Raw genomic sequence first — 18,031 nt, forward strand, 5'->3', positions numbered from 1 at the left:
TTCCTCCACATTTTGACTTTATTGCTCTTCTGGTTTTGACTGTAATGAAAAAAAGGAATGTTAGTAAAAGAAAAGAAAAGGTTCCCAGTGTGAGATGGCACTTGAAACCCATTAGAAAGACTTGGAATGGGCCACTTGAAGGTTTCAAACCTGTCACATGGCACCTCAATGCACACAAATCATGACACGTCTTTCGAGATTCTGACTTAAGAATATAAGCTAAACCTTTCGACTAAAGTCTCTTCTTTTTCCCAAATGAATGCAAGAAAATTCCAAGATTCAAACTAGAAATGAATTTGGAAAAAGTATGTGTGGCCGTGAGAATCTCGGAGGTATCAGACGTCAATTAAGAAAATATCGAAGAACTTACTCTTCTCTATTAAATCTGAAGTTCACTGAAATATTCATTTTTTGAAAGTAATTGAACTAGAAGAAATGTTACAACATCAATTTTAAGATCAGCATATGTTTCTCAATAGTCTGAAGACAATGAACATTTATCAGAAAACCCGGTTTTCAGATTCTAATCCTCCATCTCCCTTGGCAATACATTTCTTGTCATTCCATATCAGAAAAGCACAAAAACGTATACGTGCACTCTCTTTTAATAATATGTTTTATAGTTTCCAGTAATGAAACATACCGATAAAACTAAAACATCTACATATCTAGCTTCTTCTTCAAATACTTTTGAATTCTTCTTTTCAGTTATTTTGCTGTCATTTTCTGACAAATTATCCTTTATTTCTCTTTTCATATAATAATTTTATTTTCAAACATAATCTTCCATTTTACAACCCATAAAAGTCTACCGTATCCTTTCCAATTAAATATCTCTTCTAGTGAACCCATAAATCTACCGTATTTCATAATCTGTTTCTCAATTTTTATGTTATTCCCAAATGCATTCAATTATTTCAAAATCCATATTTCCTTTTCCCTGACTCACCTGTCTCTTGGCACCTCCATAACTGCTCGTTTTCTCTTTTTCTGATGTCCGGGGCGGAGCTTTCTTTCGAAGGACCGCGGCGTCCTGCGCCTCTTCGCCATTTTCACGTTTTCCGCTCGTGTGCATCTGCGTGGTCCCTCCTTCTCTTCCTCTTTTCACTCTTTCTCTCTTGGATTCTTCCCTTCTTCTCCTTTTTCTTCTTCTTTTCTTCTTCTTCACACTCAAAAGCTTCCCGGCCGAAGGGACCCTCCGTCACTTCTGTTCTTCTCACCCCCAATTGATATCAATTCGTGTTGTGTGCTCTGTGAGAGAATCTCTTTTTCTTTTCTTTTTACCCCCCTTCAATTCACTTTTTTTGAAACTTTTATTCTAAATAATGCAAGAGAAAACGAGTGTCTTTCTCCACTCAATTTAGTTTTTTGTTCCTTTGACTCCCACTCTTTTTTACCCTTTCTTTTTCTTCTTTCCATTCCTTTTCTTTCCTTTTTCTTCACTTTTTTCTATCTTCCAAATCCGATTATCGTGCTCTTGGGAAAACGGCACCACGTAATTCCAGAGTTCATCGTCTTCTTCTCCTGCTACTTCTTCTTCTTTTCACTTTCAACAAACCATCATCCAAAATATTCCCGTATCCAACAACGCGTGGTCGTGGTGACCGAGTTGAACCATCCGAAGATCATCACAAAACGATGACAAGGAACGGAACAATGTCATTGCAACACGATGAAATGGATACAACAAGTCCTCCAAGTGGTTCCGGAACATCAGCAGCGTCACCTCCAGAATATGCGACGGCGGCCACGTTAAGATCAACTCCCGCCCAAATGTCAGCGGCGATTACAGTCGATTTGGTGGTTGCAGCTCAGGTAATTTTTATGTTGAAATGAAGCCCACGTCTGCGTGGGTTGATAACTTCCGTTGCGCACAAATACTTTGAGAATCCGATAATAATAGCACGATAATTCGTAATTCTGAATCTGGAAAAGGACGGGAATTATCAAAAAGACTTGTTAATCAATTCATGAATCAAAAAGTCATAAATTCCATTATTGATTCAATATTTCTGCCTTCGGAAGTGTGAACATTCATCTGAATAATCAAAAAAGTACTTATCCAGTTTCGAACGATTAGTTCAATCGAGCATACATGTTCATTGACCAAAACTCTTTTCGTACAACTCTCCTTCAATCACTACATTTCCTCAATTCTATTCCACCAAAGTATTTCTCTTGCTCTCTTTCAATCGTCCACTTGTCTTCATTTTGTACCAAAACTTAATCGAACTCATGTTCTCTTTTTTCATTCCTTCACAAACGAAAGTGAAATTTTCGTCTCATCCCTCCCTTTTTTGACTGCCGCAGCAGTTGCACATTGTGCACAAAAAACCAACGGCGACGAGTCCGTTGAGTCTAATTCGGTTGGAAAGACGAGCATGGGAAAGGAAGAGAATCCAGACGGTCGACTCAATCAAGAATTCAGTTGGCGCCTCTTTTGTCGCGCCAAGGCGACAAATATGGAGGATAGAGAAAATGAGGGTTACGAGTTCAAACCAAACTTTATATTTCATGTTCAATGATCAAAAAGAAAGAGAGTTACAGTATCTGAATTCAATTAGAACATCCGGATGAAACGAGCCTTCGTTTTCTTCTCGATTGGCAGTTTAATTGTTTTCAATATCCTGACTTCAGTTGGTTTTATTTCCGATTAATTCGTAAAGAAAGAACGTCAAGTTTGATGGCAATTTCAATTCAAATGTATTCGTTTTGACTCATCTCCGACTGGTTTCGTGTGCATTCAATAATTCTGCCCTTCAATTTTATGGCCCCACTAAACTTCGTTCTATTTCTCCCTTTCGTTTTTTCTATCTCTTCATGTTTTCCTGCTCTCGATTTCGTTGCTCAATTGAGTCGAAGCTCGACGAATGAAATGAAAAACCAGAAAATTTATGAGGCTATTCTGAAAAATGAGGGCGCCACAAAATGAGCCACGCGCACCACAAATCATAAGAAAAGGTCAGTGGGAAGAGGGATGGAAACCTGGAAGTGTGAGGTTTCACTGCAAACATTCTACAAATGAAAATATTGAGTTTCTCTATTTTATTTTCAGAGGGAGGCCAACTTTCTACGAATGATCGATCGGAAAGCTCCATTGCTTTATGAGCCAGATGTTGTGAATCATGCACTCAGAAGATATGAAACATTCTGGTTGCCAATGCAGGTACTGACAATTAACAAAATTAATTAAATCGTGTTTCCATGAAGATGGAATGCTCCACAAACTTTTCAACTTTAACAGATCATTCCGAGACAATGCTATGCATTACATATTAACTTCAAATTAACACAATGTTCAGTTTTGGTCTATATTTGAAAAAAAGGAATTGAAAAAGTTGTAATTTGAAATAAGATTAACGTTTGAGAGTGATCCCATCTGAAAATAAATCTGAAATTGATTTTGAGTTGAAACTTTAACAAGCCTTCAAATTCTCGTTTTGAACTCTTCCTATCTGGATTAAAATATCGGTTTTTTCAGGCGGCCCATCCCGATCTCAATGTAATTCCTCCCCTTGATGTTCACTGGGTTTGGCATACTCATATGTTGAGTCCAATTCATTATCAAGAGGTTCGTTAGTCAAAAATACACGAATTTTCTCATTTCCGGAACCTTTTCTCTTGGCCTCCTTCAGAAGGAGGCATCTCAAAAATGCGTCAAGTATCACATATCAAAAAAAAGATGTCAAGAGAGTGGACAAAAGTCAAGAGACTCAGATTTGTATGACATTGAAAAATGAGACTTGACGGTGAGAAGAGGGTTTTGTATATGTGTACGTGTGGGCTGCAAAACTAATCATTCGGTTTTTAAGGGAATTTTGGAAATCTGAAATTCGATTTTGTTTAATCGAGCATCGTATCGTGGAAAGCATGTTTGTAAAACATCCACATGGGTACCTGGAATTGAGTTAATTGGTTGGGAATGCAGTACACATTAGATTTTATGAAGTAATTTAGTTATTTTAGACAACAATTGAGAATAATAAGCATCTGAAAATTGATGATTCTTATGATGAACTTAACGAGAAGAGGAGTACCGCTTCAGCGATGGTGGGCGGTAATTTTGTTTTCGGCATTCGCCTTGTCTTGACTTTTTCGTTAAACGTCCGTCTGAACGGATTACGATGACACTCGAGAGCAAAGTGTTGTTTTCGTAGAAGACGTAGAGGCTATTGAAAGATGGATTCACTGGTACTTTTGGGGGTTCCATGGGATATATATGCCGCTCAATGAGCAAAACGAAGGGGTCATCTCTGACTTTTTCCTCTTTTGCTCTTCTTCTATTTATGTCAGAATAAAAGAGAGAGAGAGAGAGATGAGTGGGAGGAGAATGGAAGAGATTGTCTGAAATAGAGAGCGCAAAACACACGAAAGTTGCCAACATCTTCGAGACAACGACATCTTTCCCTTGGGGGCATATTCAGATGCCCTTGGCACAAAAAAGAGAATGCGACACTTGTTATGTTTATACATAAACATAAAATGCTCTGACCCGCGGGGAGAAAAAAGAATGTCCAGAATGGTGGAGGCGCCAATTGGCCGGATTAGGAAATGAGAAATGAGAAAAAGAAGGAGAAGAAGACAAATGAGAAAATGAGAAAGAGAATATAAATAAAGGCAATTTGTAGGATTGCGAGAAGCTCGTTGGAAAAGTGATTGATCACAAATTGCTTTCGTCAGATGAGATTCAGAAAAGGTATGAAAAGATTCGATTGAGATGAATCAGAATAGAGAAACAAATTATAGATATGATAGCAGTGTACGAGCATGGGATGCCTACTGTAGTCCTGAACTATATGATTTCTTGGCAAGTCAGACACCGCCAACTGCATACAAGACAAAGTGTAATTATGATATTGCTGGAGCTGTTCAGAGACAGAGAAATTTCAATTATCAAGTGAGTACTTTGTTTGAAAGTTATTAGTATTTACTCTTGAAATCCATTATTCAACATACAAAAACAACGGGAAACTGAAAAAGAGGTCGAAACGCCTATTCCTGTGCTATGTAATTCTCGAAATCACGCTCAAAATATTAACGGCGACAGCATTTTCAGACATATAGAATGTAAACGAAAAATACTATTTTAACAGCTTTTTTGATTTGAAACACTGAAAATAATATATTTCCTTTTTTGCAGAGAAATTTAAATATTGCAAGGCTACTCTTTCATGAAAGTGTTTCCAATAATTCGTATTTCCGGTTCACTTCCTGGAAACGCCATTTCCTTTTCCCCCATTTTCCAACACTTCAAATGTGTTTTGTGTTCCGATTCCTCATCGACAAATAATCAATCAAAACTTCGTACCAGTGTTAAAATAACTTATCGACCAATTAGCAGCTTGTCTCGTTCTCTTTTCTCTTTTCTTCTCACTGCATCCATCAATCACTTTGATGCGATAAAGTCTTAGTGGAGCACACACAGACAGACACCGATTCTTCTCGCGGCTCCGCAAAAATATCTCTATCACCCGTTTGCCAAGTGTCAATCGTTCGATTATCCAACGATTATCCGACCAGTTGTCGTTCTGAGGGACCTAACAATTTGCTCAATTCTTTTCAGGTCTCACTTCCACACTACACTTCAGCAAAGTTTCTTTCGGATGCTGTCAAAAGATATATACAGTTTCTTCTCCTCAAACAAACGTATGCTGATCAATTCTTGACACCTTGCTATGATTTTGATATCATTTGGCACACGCATCAGGTAATTGGTCAACACGAGAAACAGAAAGGGGAACTAATTTGAGAACAAAAATAATGAAAGAATAGGATTTTGTTCATTTCGATACAATTGATCCTTTGTTTCTCCGTCTGAAAGTATCCATTTTTATATTCCGAGAGATGGCAAAAAAACAAAAAAGAGACTAGTCATTCTTTTTTTCTTGACATCAACTACATAAATTATAGATGGAAGTGCCTAAAAACCCATACGAATGACTTGTTTTTCAGGTTCATCCATCCAGTTATCTGAGGGATTGCACAGCAATATTCGGTTCTCTTTTGAAACATGATGACACTGTGAATGATAGAACGAAAGGAAGTAAACTACTGAAAGGAGAGGCTCTCACTAAAAAGTTATGGACAACTCATTTCGATGAACCATTTTGGAGAAGAGGATGCATGTTCAGAGGGCACAATGCACCTGCTTTTCTGGGTTTCGAATCTCAGGATTTGGCATGTATTTCTTATGGAGACATACATGTTCCATCAATTTCACTCAAAGATATTCCGGTTCAAAGAGAACAATTAAGACTTAAATTGTGTTATGGAAACAAGAAAGTGACGACTTTCAATGCAGATCTCTCCCAAAAACAAGTCACAAAATCTGGATTTTCCCTTGTATGGCAACCAACGGAGAGCTCAACATGTGCTTCAATTGTCAAGTTTCCATTTGAAAGACGAGCTGCGAAAGACTTGATCGTCGAACTGGAGATCTTCGATAAAATGTTTCTTCAGCGGAAAGATCTAATCAAGTTAATTGGAAAAGCAACATTAGATCAACTTCTTCCTCCGAGCAATTCAAAAAGTGCTCACAATGTGGCAGAATTACAATTGAAAACATCGAAAGATTCAGAATTCACGGCAAAAGTCAATGTGACGACAAGTGTGAATTTGAATAGAGAACTTCAACTTTTAGTCGGAGATTTTGTTGAAAGACAGTTATCTGCCGACTCTCATCTTGCTTATCTTTCTCAGTGTGCATCATTGAATCGTGGATCTTTGAATGCAAACTCTACTGTACACATTGCATCTCATAGGTAGATATCCGGACGATTTGAAAAATGAATAACTATATATTTCAGTATGGTTGATACTCGAGATGGAACAAAGTACACGGTTCAAGTGATTCATTCAGCACCTCTTCTTCTCTCAATGATATTAGTTTACGGCCGCGAACAACGTCTTCTTTCAATGGCTCATCTGATTGGAGCTGACTCTTTACCATCTCGTGATCAGCTTGATAATAATCTGGTACCTGTAAGTTACTCTTTGTTATTCCCCTATAAATTTATTCTTTTTAGTTCCTTCCACATCTTTCAAATGCCGAAGAAAGAGCATTTGTGATCCTGAATAAAGAAGGAGACTATGCAATAATAAAAGGAAAATGGTCAGGATTCTGTCGGAAACAGTCAGCAACGAAAGGACAGAAAGCAAAGCCAGGAAATCCGGGACGTCTTCATGTTGACGCATTCAATCTTCTGAAGAATACTGTACAGAAACTAGAAGTTCCATCAGCCGATGGATCAACGCTATTCCTTATTGGAGGTGAGACATGTTATAAGTATTTTACGATAGTACTTAAGAAATAATCATTTTGATAAGAGTAGTGAGCTTTGAATCCTTAAAACATTTTGACCCGATTATTTCTAAAATAGAGGACATTGATCACTAAAAAAAAAGAACAAAGTTTTGAATTCAGAAAGAAGAAATTTCAGATGCTCAAGCACGGCTTCCGGGAAAACGAATCGAATGTCGATCGACGAATACAGCTGAACAGATAGCCAGTATATTCTGTGTCTCTACACTGTTTGTTCTTTGCAATCCTGATAAAGTTCGATCACGAAACGACAGTACATCTGTTGGACATCAAGCACACAAATGGCCGTTAACATTGGCATGTGGATATGGAAGACAGCTACCGACCAATCGATTACTTTTATCCTCTGATCAGGACGGGCTGGGTTCGATTTATTCAAATACAGCCTGACATAAAATAACCAATTTTCAGGAGGTTGTGAAATCGCCCCTCTTCTAATGTGCGGAGTCGGTTGTGATGGAGCTGCATGTGGTGCCTGTGGAGCTTGTGGAGCCTGCGGAGCCTGTGGTGGATGCGGAGGATGTGGAGGGTGCGGTGGATGCGGTGGATGCGGATAGAATATATTCTTCTCTCATTTCATTAATTTTTCGTTCTTTTCTCTTTTCTTTCTATTATTATTTTTCTTTTTACAACCTATCACATCACAATTTCTCTTTCAATTTTTTCTGGAACATTCCACTCCAACATATGACATCATTTCATTTTTCAAACTAAAAAAAAACCATCTTTCCTAATTATTTCTTCTGAATGTTTCTCGTTTGCACCGAAATAAGGTTACCACCAAATAATTGCAAATATTTGAAGACCATGTGATGAACTCTATGTATTTATTTGGATGTCTATTCTAGTAATAAACTTATTTTTGGGTGGGAATCCACACTTTGTTTCTTTCGTGTCGACGTCATCGTATTGCAGATGAAATTTAAAATTCATGATGTCCATATGGATCAGTTTCATTTTTTACAATGGGATGGGGGGATGACAACCAAAGGAAGTATTCTAACCGAACAAAAAAGCATTTTAAAGGAACCGAGAAGAGCGAAGAAGAGGGGATAGAAGTAATTGCAAACGGATAAATCAAACATCGACGTCGTCGGAAAATGAGAGAGAATTGTGAGCCTACCAATTGTGGCCTATGTACAAAAGACTACACAATGAGTGACCTGAAGGCAGTTGAAGAGTAACAAGTGGAGGGAAAGATGACAAACTAACGAATAAATGCAAGAAAATGATTGGATTGGAGAGAGAAGGAAACGTTGAGGAAGAGGTAATATGGTATGAGGTGGTAGGGACACAAAACACGGCAATCTATAAGTTACTCCAAATGACAAAGAAGGGAGAAGATGAAGTCTACGAGAGTGAATAGGCAATTTAACACAAAGAAAACAATTGAATGAGGGGGGATAAACACGAGAAGAAGTGGGTCAATTTACACGTTATATATAGACACGTGTGAGTGTTAATGCACGCGTGAAAACGTCCGAGTGATTAAGCAAGAGAAACTCTTTTAAATCGACTTGTTGGAGAGTCGAATGGAGCTGGAACTGATGGAGAACCACTTCCATTGGTTGGGGTGGCCAGTGGAGAACTGAAAAATGAATAGTTGGATTTAGAGGTTTCATGGTTAGAGTTTCATCAAGGAATTCAGATCCGAATGTTCACTTAGATAACCTATCTACAGTAATGTGGAGTCCCAATTTTCATCAATGTCATATTGAACCGAACTGTGCAAAAGATACAGTACTTTTATGTTATTTTTTCTAAAAAAAGACACCTTTGTACTGAATCTTTATCAGTATTTTTACAATTCTTCAATTCAATCTTCTCCTTTATTATTGAAAGACAAAACGTTGTTTTATCAGTGTGCCATATCTATTAAACGATCCATCAATCTTTGATTTCTCGAGAGGCAAGATAAAAAACAAAAAAGAAAGATGTTTGCAAGTAGAAAAGCGACGTTGTGATTCATGTGAATCGCACAAGTATTTCTTCTTTACTCCCCAAAACCCAATATTTCAAGGATTGCATCATCTTTTTCACTTCCTTACCTGCTATGGGATGACTGTGATGGCGAATGAGAGAGAGAAACCCGACGAACACGACGTGTCAATTCTTGTAAATCAGTGACTACTGTTCCAACAAGATTGTCGATATTCTCGTTTTCACGACTGAAAAATGCATGAGGTTTGAGGTAATTTCTTGTGCTGACCTACATTTCATGAGCCATCTGTTCAAGTTCATGTGTGATATTGACGAGTTCTTTCGGTGGATTCGAATTTGCAATTATCTGATCAACAAGGAATCCGTTGATAACCATTTTCAACACCTCCAAATTGTATTTTTCTGAGACAAGAAGAAGTTTCTTGGCAAATGATGGATCCATGTCAGCCTGAATCTAAACAATATATTCTATTGAACATAAACTAGGCATGCAGATATTTATTACCTGAATGACTTCAGAACAAATGAATCGTTCAACTTCTTTGCGGAGTGCTGGAAGATGAGCAAAAGTGAGTCCTTCGACGAGAGAAATAAAGTCATCGAAATATTTGATTTCGCGAGAAAGAACTCGTTCGAAATAGATGTGAGCAAACGTCTGAAATCAAGAAGAAACAGTTAATTTGCAAGATGATAGTATTCTGTGATCTGTTTACTATTTTCAGATGAAATCAGATATGCGAGAAGAGAGTATCTCATTACAGTTATTATTACTTTTGTATATTTATATTTCATAACAAATTGATAAAACTTAGAGTCCTAAAGAACAAATATCAACAAAACTTTTCTAGAACTTGATACTGTATCCATCAAATGCCTGTTTACTCCTAAGAACCCAGCCAGTAATATTTCAACTGTCTCATTCTCTTTCTGTTTTTTTTGTTTTTATTTCCGTAATCCGACCTCCTCTATCCCAATTTCCTCCCCCTTCTCGCATATGTGTTCCATCTGTGTGAGTATGTTTTCTCTTTTCTTTCTTTCCAGACTGACTGCTTGCGCATGGCTTTTGCTCCCAAATATTGGAACAAAAACATGTTTATACCATATGATTGTCTTCTTCTCATCTCACACCGCGCTTCAGATTTCACACACAAAAAAACAATACGGCTGAATAATCAGAATTTCAAGTGGGAAAACACACTTACATTTCTCACGAGTTGTTCACAGATTTCACTGTGTTGATCGTTTTCAGAAATTTCCCGTGAAACTGTGTCAACTCCAAAAATGAAAATCAGTCGGTGAACGGAGAATTTGTCGGCTTGCTTCTCGTCGACGTGCTCCAAATCAGGAATCCGAATCTTTCCATTCATGACGTCATCGACGAATTTGTGAACGGATTTCTCGATTCTCTGACTTCGGAATGCTGTCTCAACATCAGGAAGATAATTGAGTGGTTCGAATAATGACTCCTTCATTCGAATCTCGACAACAATCAATAGATTCGATGCAACACTTTTGTGCAAGAAGTCAGTGAATTCAGCTCTTCTCTCCCGTTCCACGTGGATCGGCCATCCGCTTCCCCGTGAAAATTCGGTTGGTGTTAGAGCAAGTCCAGCAAATAGAGTCTCGTTAGTTGCTGGATCAAGAATCTGCGCTCGGACTTCTTCCACTGCCACCTCGGGACATGGTCCCTCTTTGTAGTAGAGATGCAGAAGCACGTGGCGATTCGAGTCGACGGCGGCTGGAAACAAAAAAATAATCATGGAAAGATAAGAGATAAAAAAGAGAAGAAAAGATAGATGAGAAAGAGAAGATATAGGGGTCAATCATGTGATCAATGAAGAAGTGAAAAGAAGAGCGTCGCGCCCAAAAGTGCACGAAATGATAGATGGACAACTGTGAAAAGAAGAAGATGAAAAGAGAGGGAGATGGATACATGAAAATGTAACACCTGTCTTTGGTTCTTTCGACTCAAAACTGACTGTTGTCCTATTGATATGATGGGTCCTCTGGGATGAACTGTGACGTCATCAGAGTAAAAGAAGAGAGTCCGAAGATCAAACAATTACGAACAGTTGGAGTCTATTACACACAGTTCCAGCTTCGGAATCATGTTTCAGAAAAGTGAGAGAAAGAGAATGAGTCATAGTGTCAAAATAACCAGAATCTCAGAGAAGCCTCTCCAAAAATAACATTTCGGCGAAGATTGGGTGAAATTTGAGTAGGTCAAAGTACAGTTTTCAAAAAAGATTCAAAACGGATAGATTGAAAAAAAAGGATTGTGAGAGACCACAAAAACATAAAACACAATGGGAATGTACTCACCGTTATTGGATAGAACGTATTCATCAGTGAGTCGAAGAGCCCATGTGAATTGCACATGTTTGTATGAAGTTGAAAACGGCCGTGACACATTTAGAAGAATAGATTCATCTTCGATTGGTCTGAAAGAATTGGGAATAAACAAATTGTGTTCTGATGGATATATGTTGTTGTTGTTGTCTCCCTCTCTTTTCCCAGACTTTATTTCAATTTTTCTCCTCCGATCTTTTGTCCTCCTCTTATGGTTTTTGATGCTATAACACCTTGTCTCCATTCTTTTTTCCCTCCTTATCAACCCCACTTTTACTGGGAAATACTGTTTTATCAGTAACCATTTTTCGTGTCATCTCGTCAACAACTACTTTCACTTTCCCTCTCCTTGGTTACGGTCATTTTCTGACTTTTGTTGATTTTTGGTTACAGTATACTTATCTAATCAAACTACAAACAATTCAAAAAAGGGCTGAAGGAAAGGGAGAAAAACGAGAGCATGCGCTTCGCTTTTTCTGAGAAGTAAACAAAGTCTGACCCGGGAGAATGAATTAGTTTGATTTTGGTTTAAGTCGAGTGCTTCGATAAGGAGGGGAAAGGTGGAAACTGACACGAAAAGGCACTGACAACTCAGCTGAAAATAAGGAACTCTTCTTACCTTTGGCATACTTTCAATGCCCATGGATACTGGAAGGCAATGACTGAATCGTCAGCACCGCCTGAAGTAGAAGCGATTGGAACAGCTATATCATCCATTCTGCAAATTATTGAAGTGAAGAGATTGATGAGGTGAATTGAGAAGAAGAAGAAGATCACAATGGAAAAGAATTAGAGAATTTCGAGATGAAAGAAAACCGAGAGAAGAGAGAATCCGACTGGACGAGTCCCCCTGTTTCCATAATACTGATAGAGACGGAGATGGAGGCGGAGAGAAAGAGACTCAGACATTCTGGGGCGAACAGGCTCCGCCCACTTTTGGTTGCTTCTCTACGTGTCCCCAGGTCGAATTGTGACACCTTTTACCGCGTAATAGAACTTTTTTTAATGAAAGAGAGGGTGAGTACTATAAGTGACAGGAGGAAAATGGATCGGGTGGGAGGAGTGAGAATAACAAAAAGATGACATATTGTAAGTGATGGGTGCAATTGGAAGAAATCGAATGAGACCATGAGACGTTTTTGAGAAATCATTCATCTGAATTTGATACGGATACACTTTTGGAGATGATCTATATTGAGGGAGAATTGGTATTAGGGGATTGGATCAAAGAAAAACTTGTATTTGTAGTTTGATCGTCAAAAGTATCCAAATATTTTGAAGGATACAACTCTCTTTCAAGGAAAGAAGTAACCTTGAATGTGTAAGCCGTATTCCGATTCTCTTGCTAATAAACACAAGAACATTCGGTAGCGCGTGACAACAACAGATCACCGAACGATAGTCAACAATTATGCAACCTTCATCAACAAAATTTCATCTGAAGACTCTAGTAAAGATTCGAAGCCAACCAATTGAGATGATTGCAATGAAGCTCACTCATACAAGGCATGTTCTTCTAAAGACTCCTCAATTTCCATGAAAGTTAACCGAGCAGACGTGTCTTCGAAGAAAAGCAAATCCTAGAATACAATCCGACACCACTCAAAAGAATGGCTCGATTCAAATTTCTTTGGATTTATAGAACTTCCTCGTTGTGCAAACTACGTGCGTTTCCTAAATTTTTAATGATTTTTCTAACTTTCCGTTATCACGATTGCCCCCTCTATGATCATTTCGAAAGGTTTACACGAAATAATGCATACACTTCAACTTCTATTCCCAAGGATACCCCCTTTTTAGATCAGTTCTCGAATGAAGTTCCGTCTTGTTCTGCTGAAATAACAGGAAATATTTGTGAATGAAGACATTCCAACTATCTAAACTACAACAATTAATCTTCTCAATATGTCTCTTTTCACACATTTTTGTACTCCTCACTATTTTGTTTTTCTTTCCGATTACTTCTTGACGCGTCCGTGTAACACTTCGAAAAGGAGAAAGCGGCAAGAAAATGTATTGGTCGAATATGGTTAGATGACGTGGCAGAACCGAATGATCAAGAAAAAATAAGTTGAATGTGAAAATGACCGTATCAAACAACTAGAAAAATAAGAGACAATGACCGACACTTTAAATGACATTCTGAGACAAGGGGGTATGTACTTGAAGGACGAACAAGGCGATTTCATTCATTGATATGCATTTCCGAGTCGTTTTAAAACCGTACAGTTATGACGTGGCACAAAAGAAGAAAGGGAAATAAGAAGGAGAAGAATGAAGAAAAACAAGATAAGACATGAGCCAGAAATAGAGTCCAGAGAAGAACCGAAGCTCAATGACTCGCCGCCGACGTGACTACAAAACTTGGGGGTATTGTCTTGAAACGAGAGGAAGATAGAGAGAGACAAACACGTACAGTTCTTTTGTACTCCCCTCGTTTATAGGACGAAACAATGGCGAAGTTTGATAATTCAATGAAGTGGTTGGCTGGCCCGCTATAAAATGGTTGATAACGATTTGGGGAAAAGAAGAAGAAAATGGATTGTTGCTCAATTGATAAGAATAAGTGAAGGGGAGAAAAGAAGAGAACCAGGAAGTGAAGAGACAACAAGGGTGAGAATTGAGAAGAAAGGAGAAGACAGGTCCCCGCCTTTCTATACGAATCTTAGTTTTTTTGAGAAGAAGAGAGGTCCGGAGGGCACGAAATGTCAAACAATGCGGACAAGAAACGGATGGTCGCTGACCAGAAGAGCAGTCTTCTGAAGTCTCGGCTCAGGTTTCAGTAAAGTCATGGTGGTCTTTTGGCTTGAACCACGAAAACTCTGGTAACCGATTTGCAGTTATCTGGGTGCTTTCGATAGCTGGAAATTTCCAATTTCTCCGTCTTTTCTTCAGAGTACCTCTTCCTTTTTACAAATCAAGTAATGAATCCAAGGTTCTTTCTTACAAAGAAAATGGAACGGACCCCTTGAATACACCCGGAGGCATTCTCTTCTTTTTCCATTCAATTCAAAACGCTATCTCAGAAAAATATACTCTCATTCTTACTGTATCCTAGGGCATCTTTCGTTTTCATCAAACCGGTACGATCTGTGAAGTGGGTATTTCCCAAAAAGCGAAAGATCAGATATGTATGAAAGCCACGTCATGCACAATGAAGTGTCTATTTTGAGTACGTGCCAATGGACTGGGAGCAGAAAAAGGACGGCGGAAAAGGAGAAAGAGAGAGAAAGTGTTCTCAAGTTTCAACCATATAAAGAGAAAAAGTAAACATTCCGAGCCCAAAGAGGGAAAGCACATTACATTCATTTTTGGCCATTGAACAAATATTTCTTCGATTTTTGAATTCAGAAAAGAGAGTCTACTGGATAAAAGTAAGAAGAACAAAAAGGAAGAAGAAGAGAGAAAATCATATGTTGCCAACCGCCCATCATGATTATGAAAAACGAAATGAGACATGAAGAGCAGCAGGCTTTCGAAAAACAAACAATAAACGAAGGAGGAGGGCCATTCGGGTCGGAATAACAACAAGAGAAGACAGTCTCAAAAAGAGAAAAAGAGAAAAAGAAACAAATGAATATTCAGATTTCGACAAACATCTGGGAAGTGAGAAAAAAATCGAACGGAAATGAAGAGAAGAAAAAGAAAAAGAGGTGATCATCATGGGTACATATCGGGTGTGATTCGACCGACGACGGTTTTCAAAGAAAACGAGAAAAAGTCAACGAAGAATGGGATTGTATTCAGAAGTTACGGTCGCAAGAAAAGATGATACGGATCATAAGGAAGAGATCATGGTTCAAAGAGAAAGGTTCAGATATAAATAGAATTTCTGAAGACGCCGTACCTCGATACGGTTCTTCGAGTTTGACCAAAAACGTGTGATCTTTGAAATGGACAACAGTACGTTTTCCGAAACTTTTTCGGATCTAGAAATTCTTATTATCGAAGATGAAATGAAATGTAACAAAGTCAGACTGTAAAAATGTGAGCATTTGCAAAATTTGAAAAACAAATCAATCAACTACAACATCAGCACAATTTGATAAAATTGAAAACAGAATTTGCGTAGTTTGCTGAATGCAGAAGTGAGTGCAGCTATGTGTTTTTTCAAAAAAAAAAATCACGTGGAGAATCAAAGAATCTAGGTTGAACAGTGGTGCGGAACATCCGAATATTTTGAAGAGTGTCACAAAGAATTACTGTCGAAAAAAGAAGGAAAAAGAAGAAGAAGAACAGTTCCAAAAAAGGAAAATAATCCAGGAAAAGTAGACGAAGCGAGAACTTTTTGTTCCGGTTGAACGAGGGAATCGGAAGATTAATCTAAATCTCATGATTCTCTGTCCTTATGATGATAAACAACACCTTTTTATAGCTTTTCGATAAGGTCTTGTTTTTGATTTTTATTTTTTAATATGATTGAAATTCTTTGTGTCTGTCTGGAATAGAAATAGAATAAAATGTTTCTATTTTCACTGTCAAACGCCTACTCACTTCAAAAACATTCTCACTTGTTTTCTTCTTCTTCGAATCGGAAAAAGAAGAAGTTTCTAGAAAAGTGGAAAAAAACGGAACGAAGTGCTTTACGAAACACCAAGAAAGCTTATTCTTTGGTGCCGACTATCCGTCATTTTTTTGTTATCACGAGTAGAGAAAGGAACCAATTTCTCATGGGATTTAAGAAAAAAGAGGAAAAAACGATAGAGAACGAGTCAGATTATAGAAACAGATACCCAAAAGTGCAAGGTCCAATGGCATACAGAAACGGAGCGACTATTCACAAAATGAGCATGTGTCAGGTGCCAAAAAGTGTTGTTTATGAGGGGAAATCGGTCAGCAGGTGGTGGTCAGTTGACCAGTGAGCAATCAGGAAGAAGGGATATAAAGTTTAGATTTGGATAAAACGGGAATTATCAAAAAAAAAGTAAAAGAGGAGGGGGGATGAAGTTGAAAGAGAGAAAAACGACGGAAAAACAATTGTTGATTGGAATGAAAAGAAGAAGACAACACATGACGGGTCCTTCGGAAGAAAAAATGTTACACGTGGCACGCAAACATCATATAAATATGATCTGTGATCAATTGACAATATGTTACTAGAAGAAAAGAAGAATATCATCTTGATAGAAAAAGGAGAATCCTCGAAAAACAATCAGTTCTTTTTGTGCTCTTTTTTACTGCGCAAGATAGTCACATGTTTATTTCTAATTCTATTTGACCTGAATAAATGAAAAAAAGGAGAGAAAAGAGAGTTGAGAAGAAGGAGAACGGAAAAGAATGTCGGTTGCAGAACTCTCTTTTTCTGTTGTTATTGTTCACAAGAAATGAAGTGAAAGTCATTGGAAAGAAAATGGGAAACAGGATGTTCGGAGCAATGATTTTGTATAATTGATGCGAATGCGGAAGCATCAATTATGTGATGAGGATTTCAAGAAACGTACTCGAGCAAGAGAATTTCAGAGAATTAGTTCTCGAGTAAAGGTTGGCGAAAAAAGTTCTTAGAGATCTAGATGTTATATCTCAGAAAATGGTCATTGCCACTATGAGAGAATCACCTCGGACGGCATTCAACTGTGCTGTATGTTGCTAAATCTGCTAGGTTTCAGGACTTTCTGTCTCTCTTTAAATTGTTGAGAAGCCGTACATGACTTTGGAAAAATCTGAGAATGCGTGAGACTTTTTCTAGAAATATAGTCAAAAATATAAATGTCTAACTGATTCTAGTCCAGAGCTCTCCAACTAAATAATACTGAGCTCTACTCCAAAACCTTTTCTCTTTCCAGAACAACCTACTTTTTCTTCTCTGTACTGAACACCTGTCTCCCTGCTATTCAATAATTCGTGTTCGAAAGAACTTTCTGCATGAAACTCGATCAGTTCTGTGCAGCAATCAGGTGTTGAGTGCAAAGCACAAATCTATTTTTTCAATGTGTTTCTTTTTTTGAAAGAGTTGCATTTTGATAAAATTGAATTTTGGAAGAGAGAGAAACCACTGAAATCTCGTGACTTTTGGTGGTGATCTTTCCTCGAAATAATTTTATTTTCTCATGTTTGCAACAAGATTTCATCACAGTTGTCGAGGTCAACTTTCATGGAAAAAGAGCAAGTGTTAACTAGAAAAACTGCTCATTTCTTTTTTCTTCTCCGATTGATAAATGCTACTTGTGGAGGGACATCGAATGCCAACTTCAGGTAAAGTTTGTTCCTTTTCTCTCATAGAATCGCAATGCTTATCGATATCAGCACAGATAAATTATTCTTTCGGCAAGAATCAGAAATCAGGAAAAATAGAGAAAAGAAGAGAGAAAAGGAGAAAACAAAACAACTTTTTCTCACTCAAAAGTTGTTTTGTTGTCAAGAAGAAACGGAGATAAAATACAATTCGAAACTTTTGTTTTTTTTGCGGAAAACTTACGATTA

The 18,031-nt window shown here is 37.8% G+C and overlaps 2 protein-coding genes across 2 annotated transcripts; one reads left to right on the forward strand and one right to left on the reverse strand.

Moving 5' to 3' along the window:
- Window positions 1–1,638: 1,638 nt before the first annotated feature.
- On the forward strand, window positions 1,639–7,878 carry GCK72_002070 (uncharacterized protein; the record flags this gene model as incomplete). Its single annotated transcript, XM_003114527.2, has 11 exons — window positions 1,639–1,815; window positions 3,056–3,166; window positions 3,482–3,571; window positions 4,629–4,696; window positions 4,747–4,897; window positions 5,564–5,707; window positions 5,953–6,761; window positions 6,807–6,981; window positions 7,026–7,269; window positions 7,440–7,685; window positions 7,733–7,878. The coding sequence occupies 11 exons, from the start codon at window positions 1,639–1,641 to the stop codon at window positions 7,876–7,878; spliced, it is 2,361 nt and encodes a 786-aa protein (XP_003114575.2).
- Window positions 7,879–8,809: 931 nt separating this feature from the next.
- On the reverse strand, window positions 8,810–12,328 carry GCK72_002071 (uncharacterized protein; the record flags this gene model as incomplete). The annotated part of the gene is made up of 7 exons (XM_003115095.2): window positions 8,810–8,909; window positions 9,370–9,489; window positions 9,535–9,716; window positions 9,768–9,917; window positions 10,465–11,000; window positions 11,585–11,703; window positions 12,231–12,328. The coding sequence occupies 7 exons, from the start codon at window positions 12,326–12,328 to the stop codon at window positions 8,810–8,812; spliced, it is 1,305 nt and encodes a 434-aa protein (XP_003115143.1).
- Window positions 12,329–18,031: the final 5,703 nt, after the last annotated feature.

Source organism: Caenorhabditis remanei, chromosome I (assembly GCF_010183535.1).
Source record: "Caenorhabditis remanei strain PX506 chromosome I, whole genome shotgun sequence".
Lineage (NCBI taxonomy): Eukaryota > Metazoa > Nematoda > Chromadorea > Rhabditida > Rhabditidae > Caenorhabditis > Caenorhabditis remanei.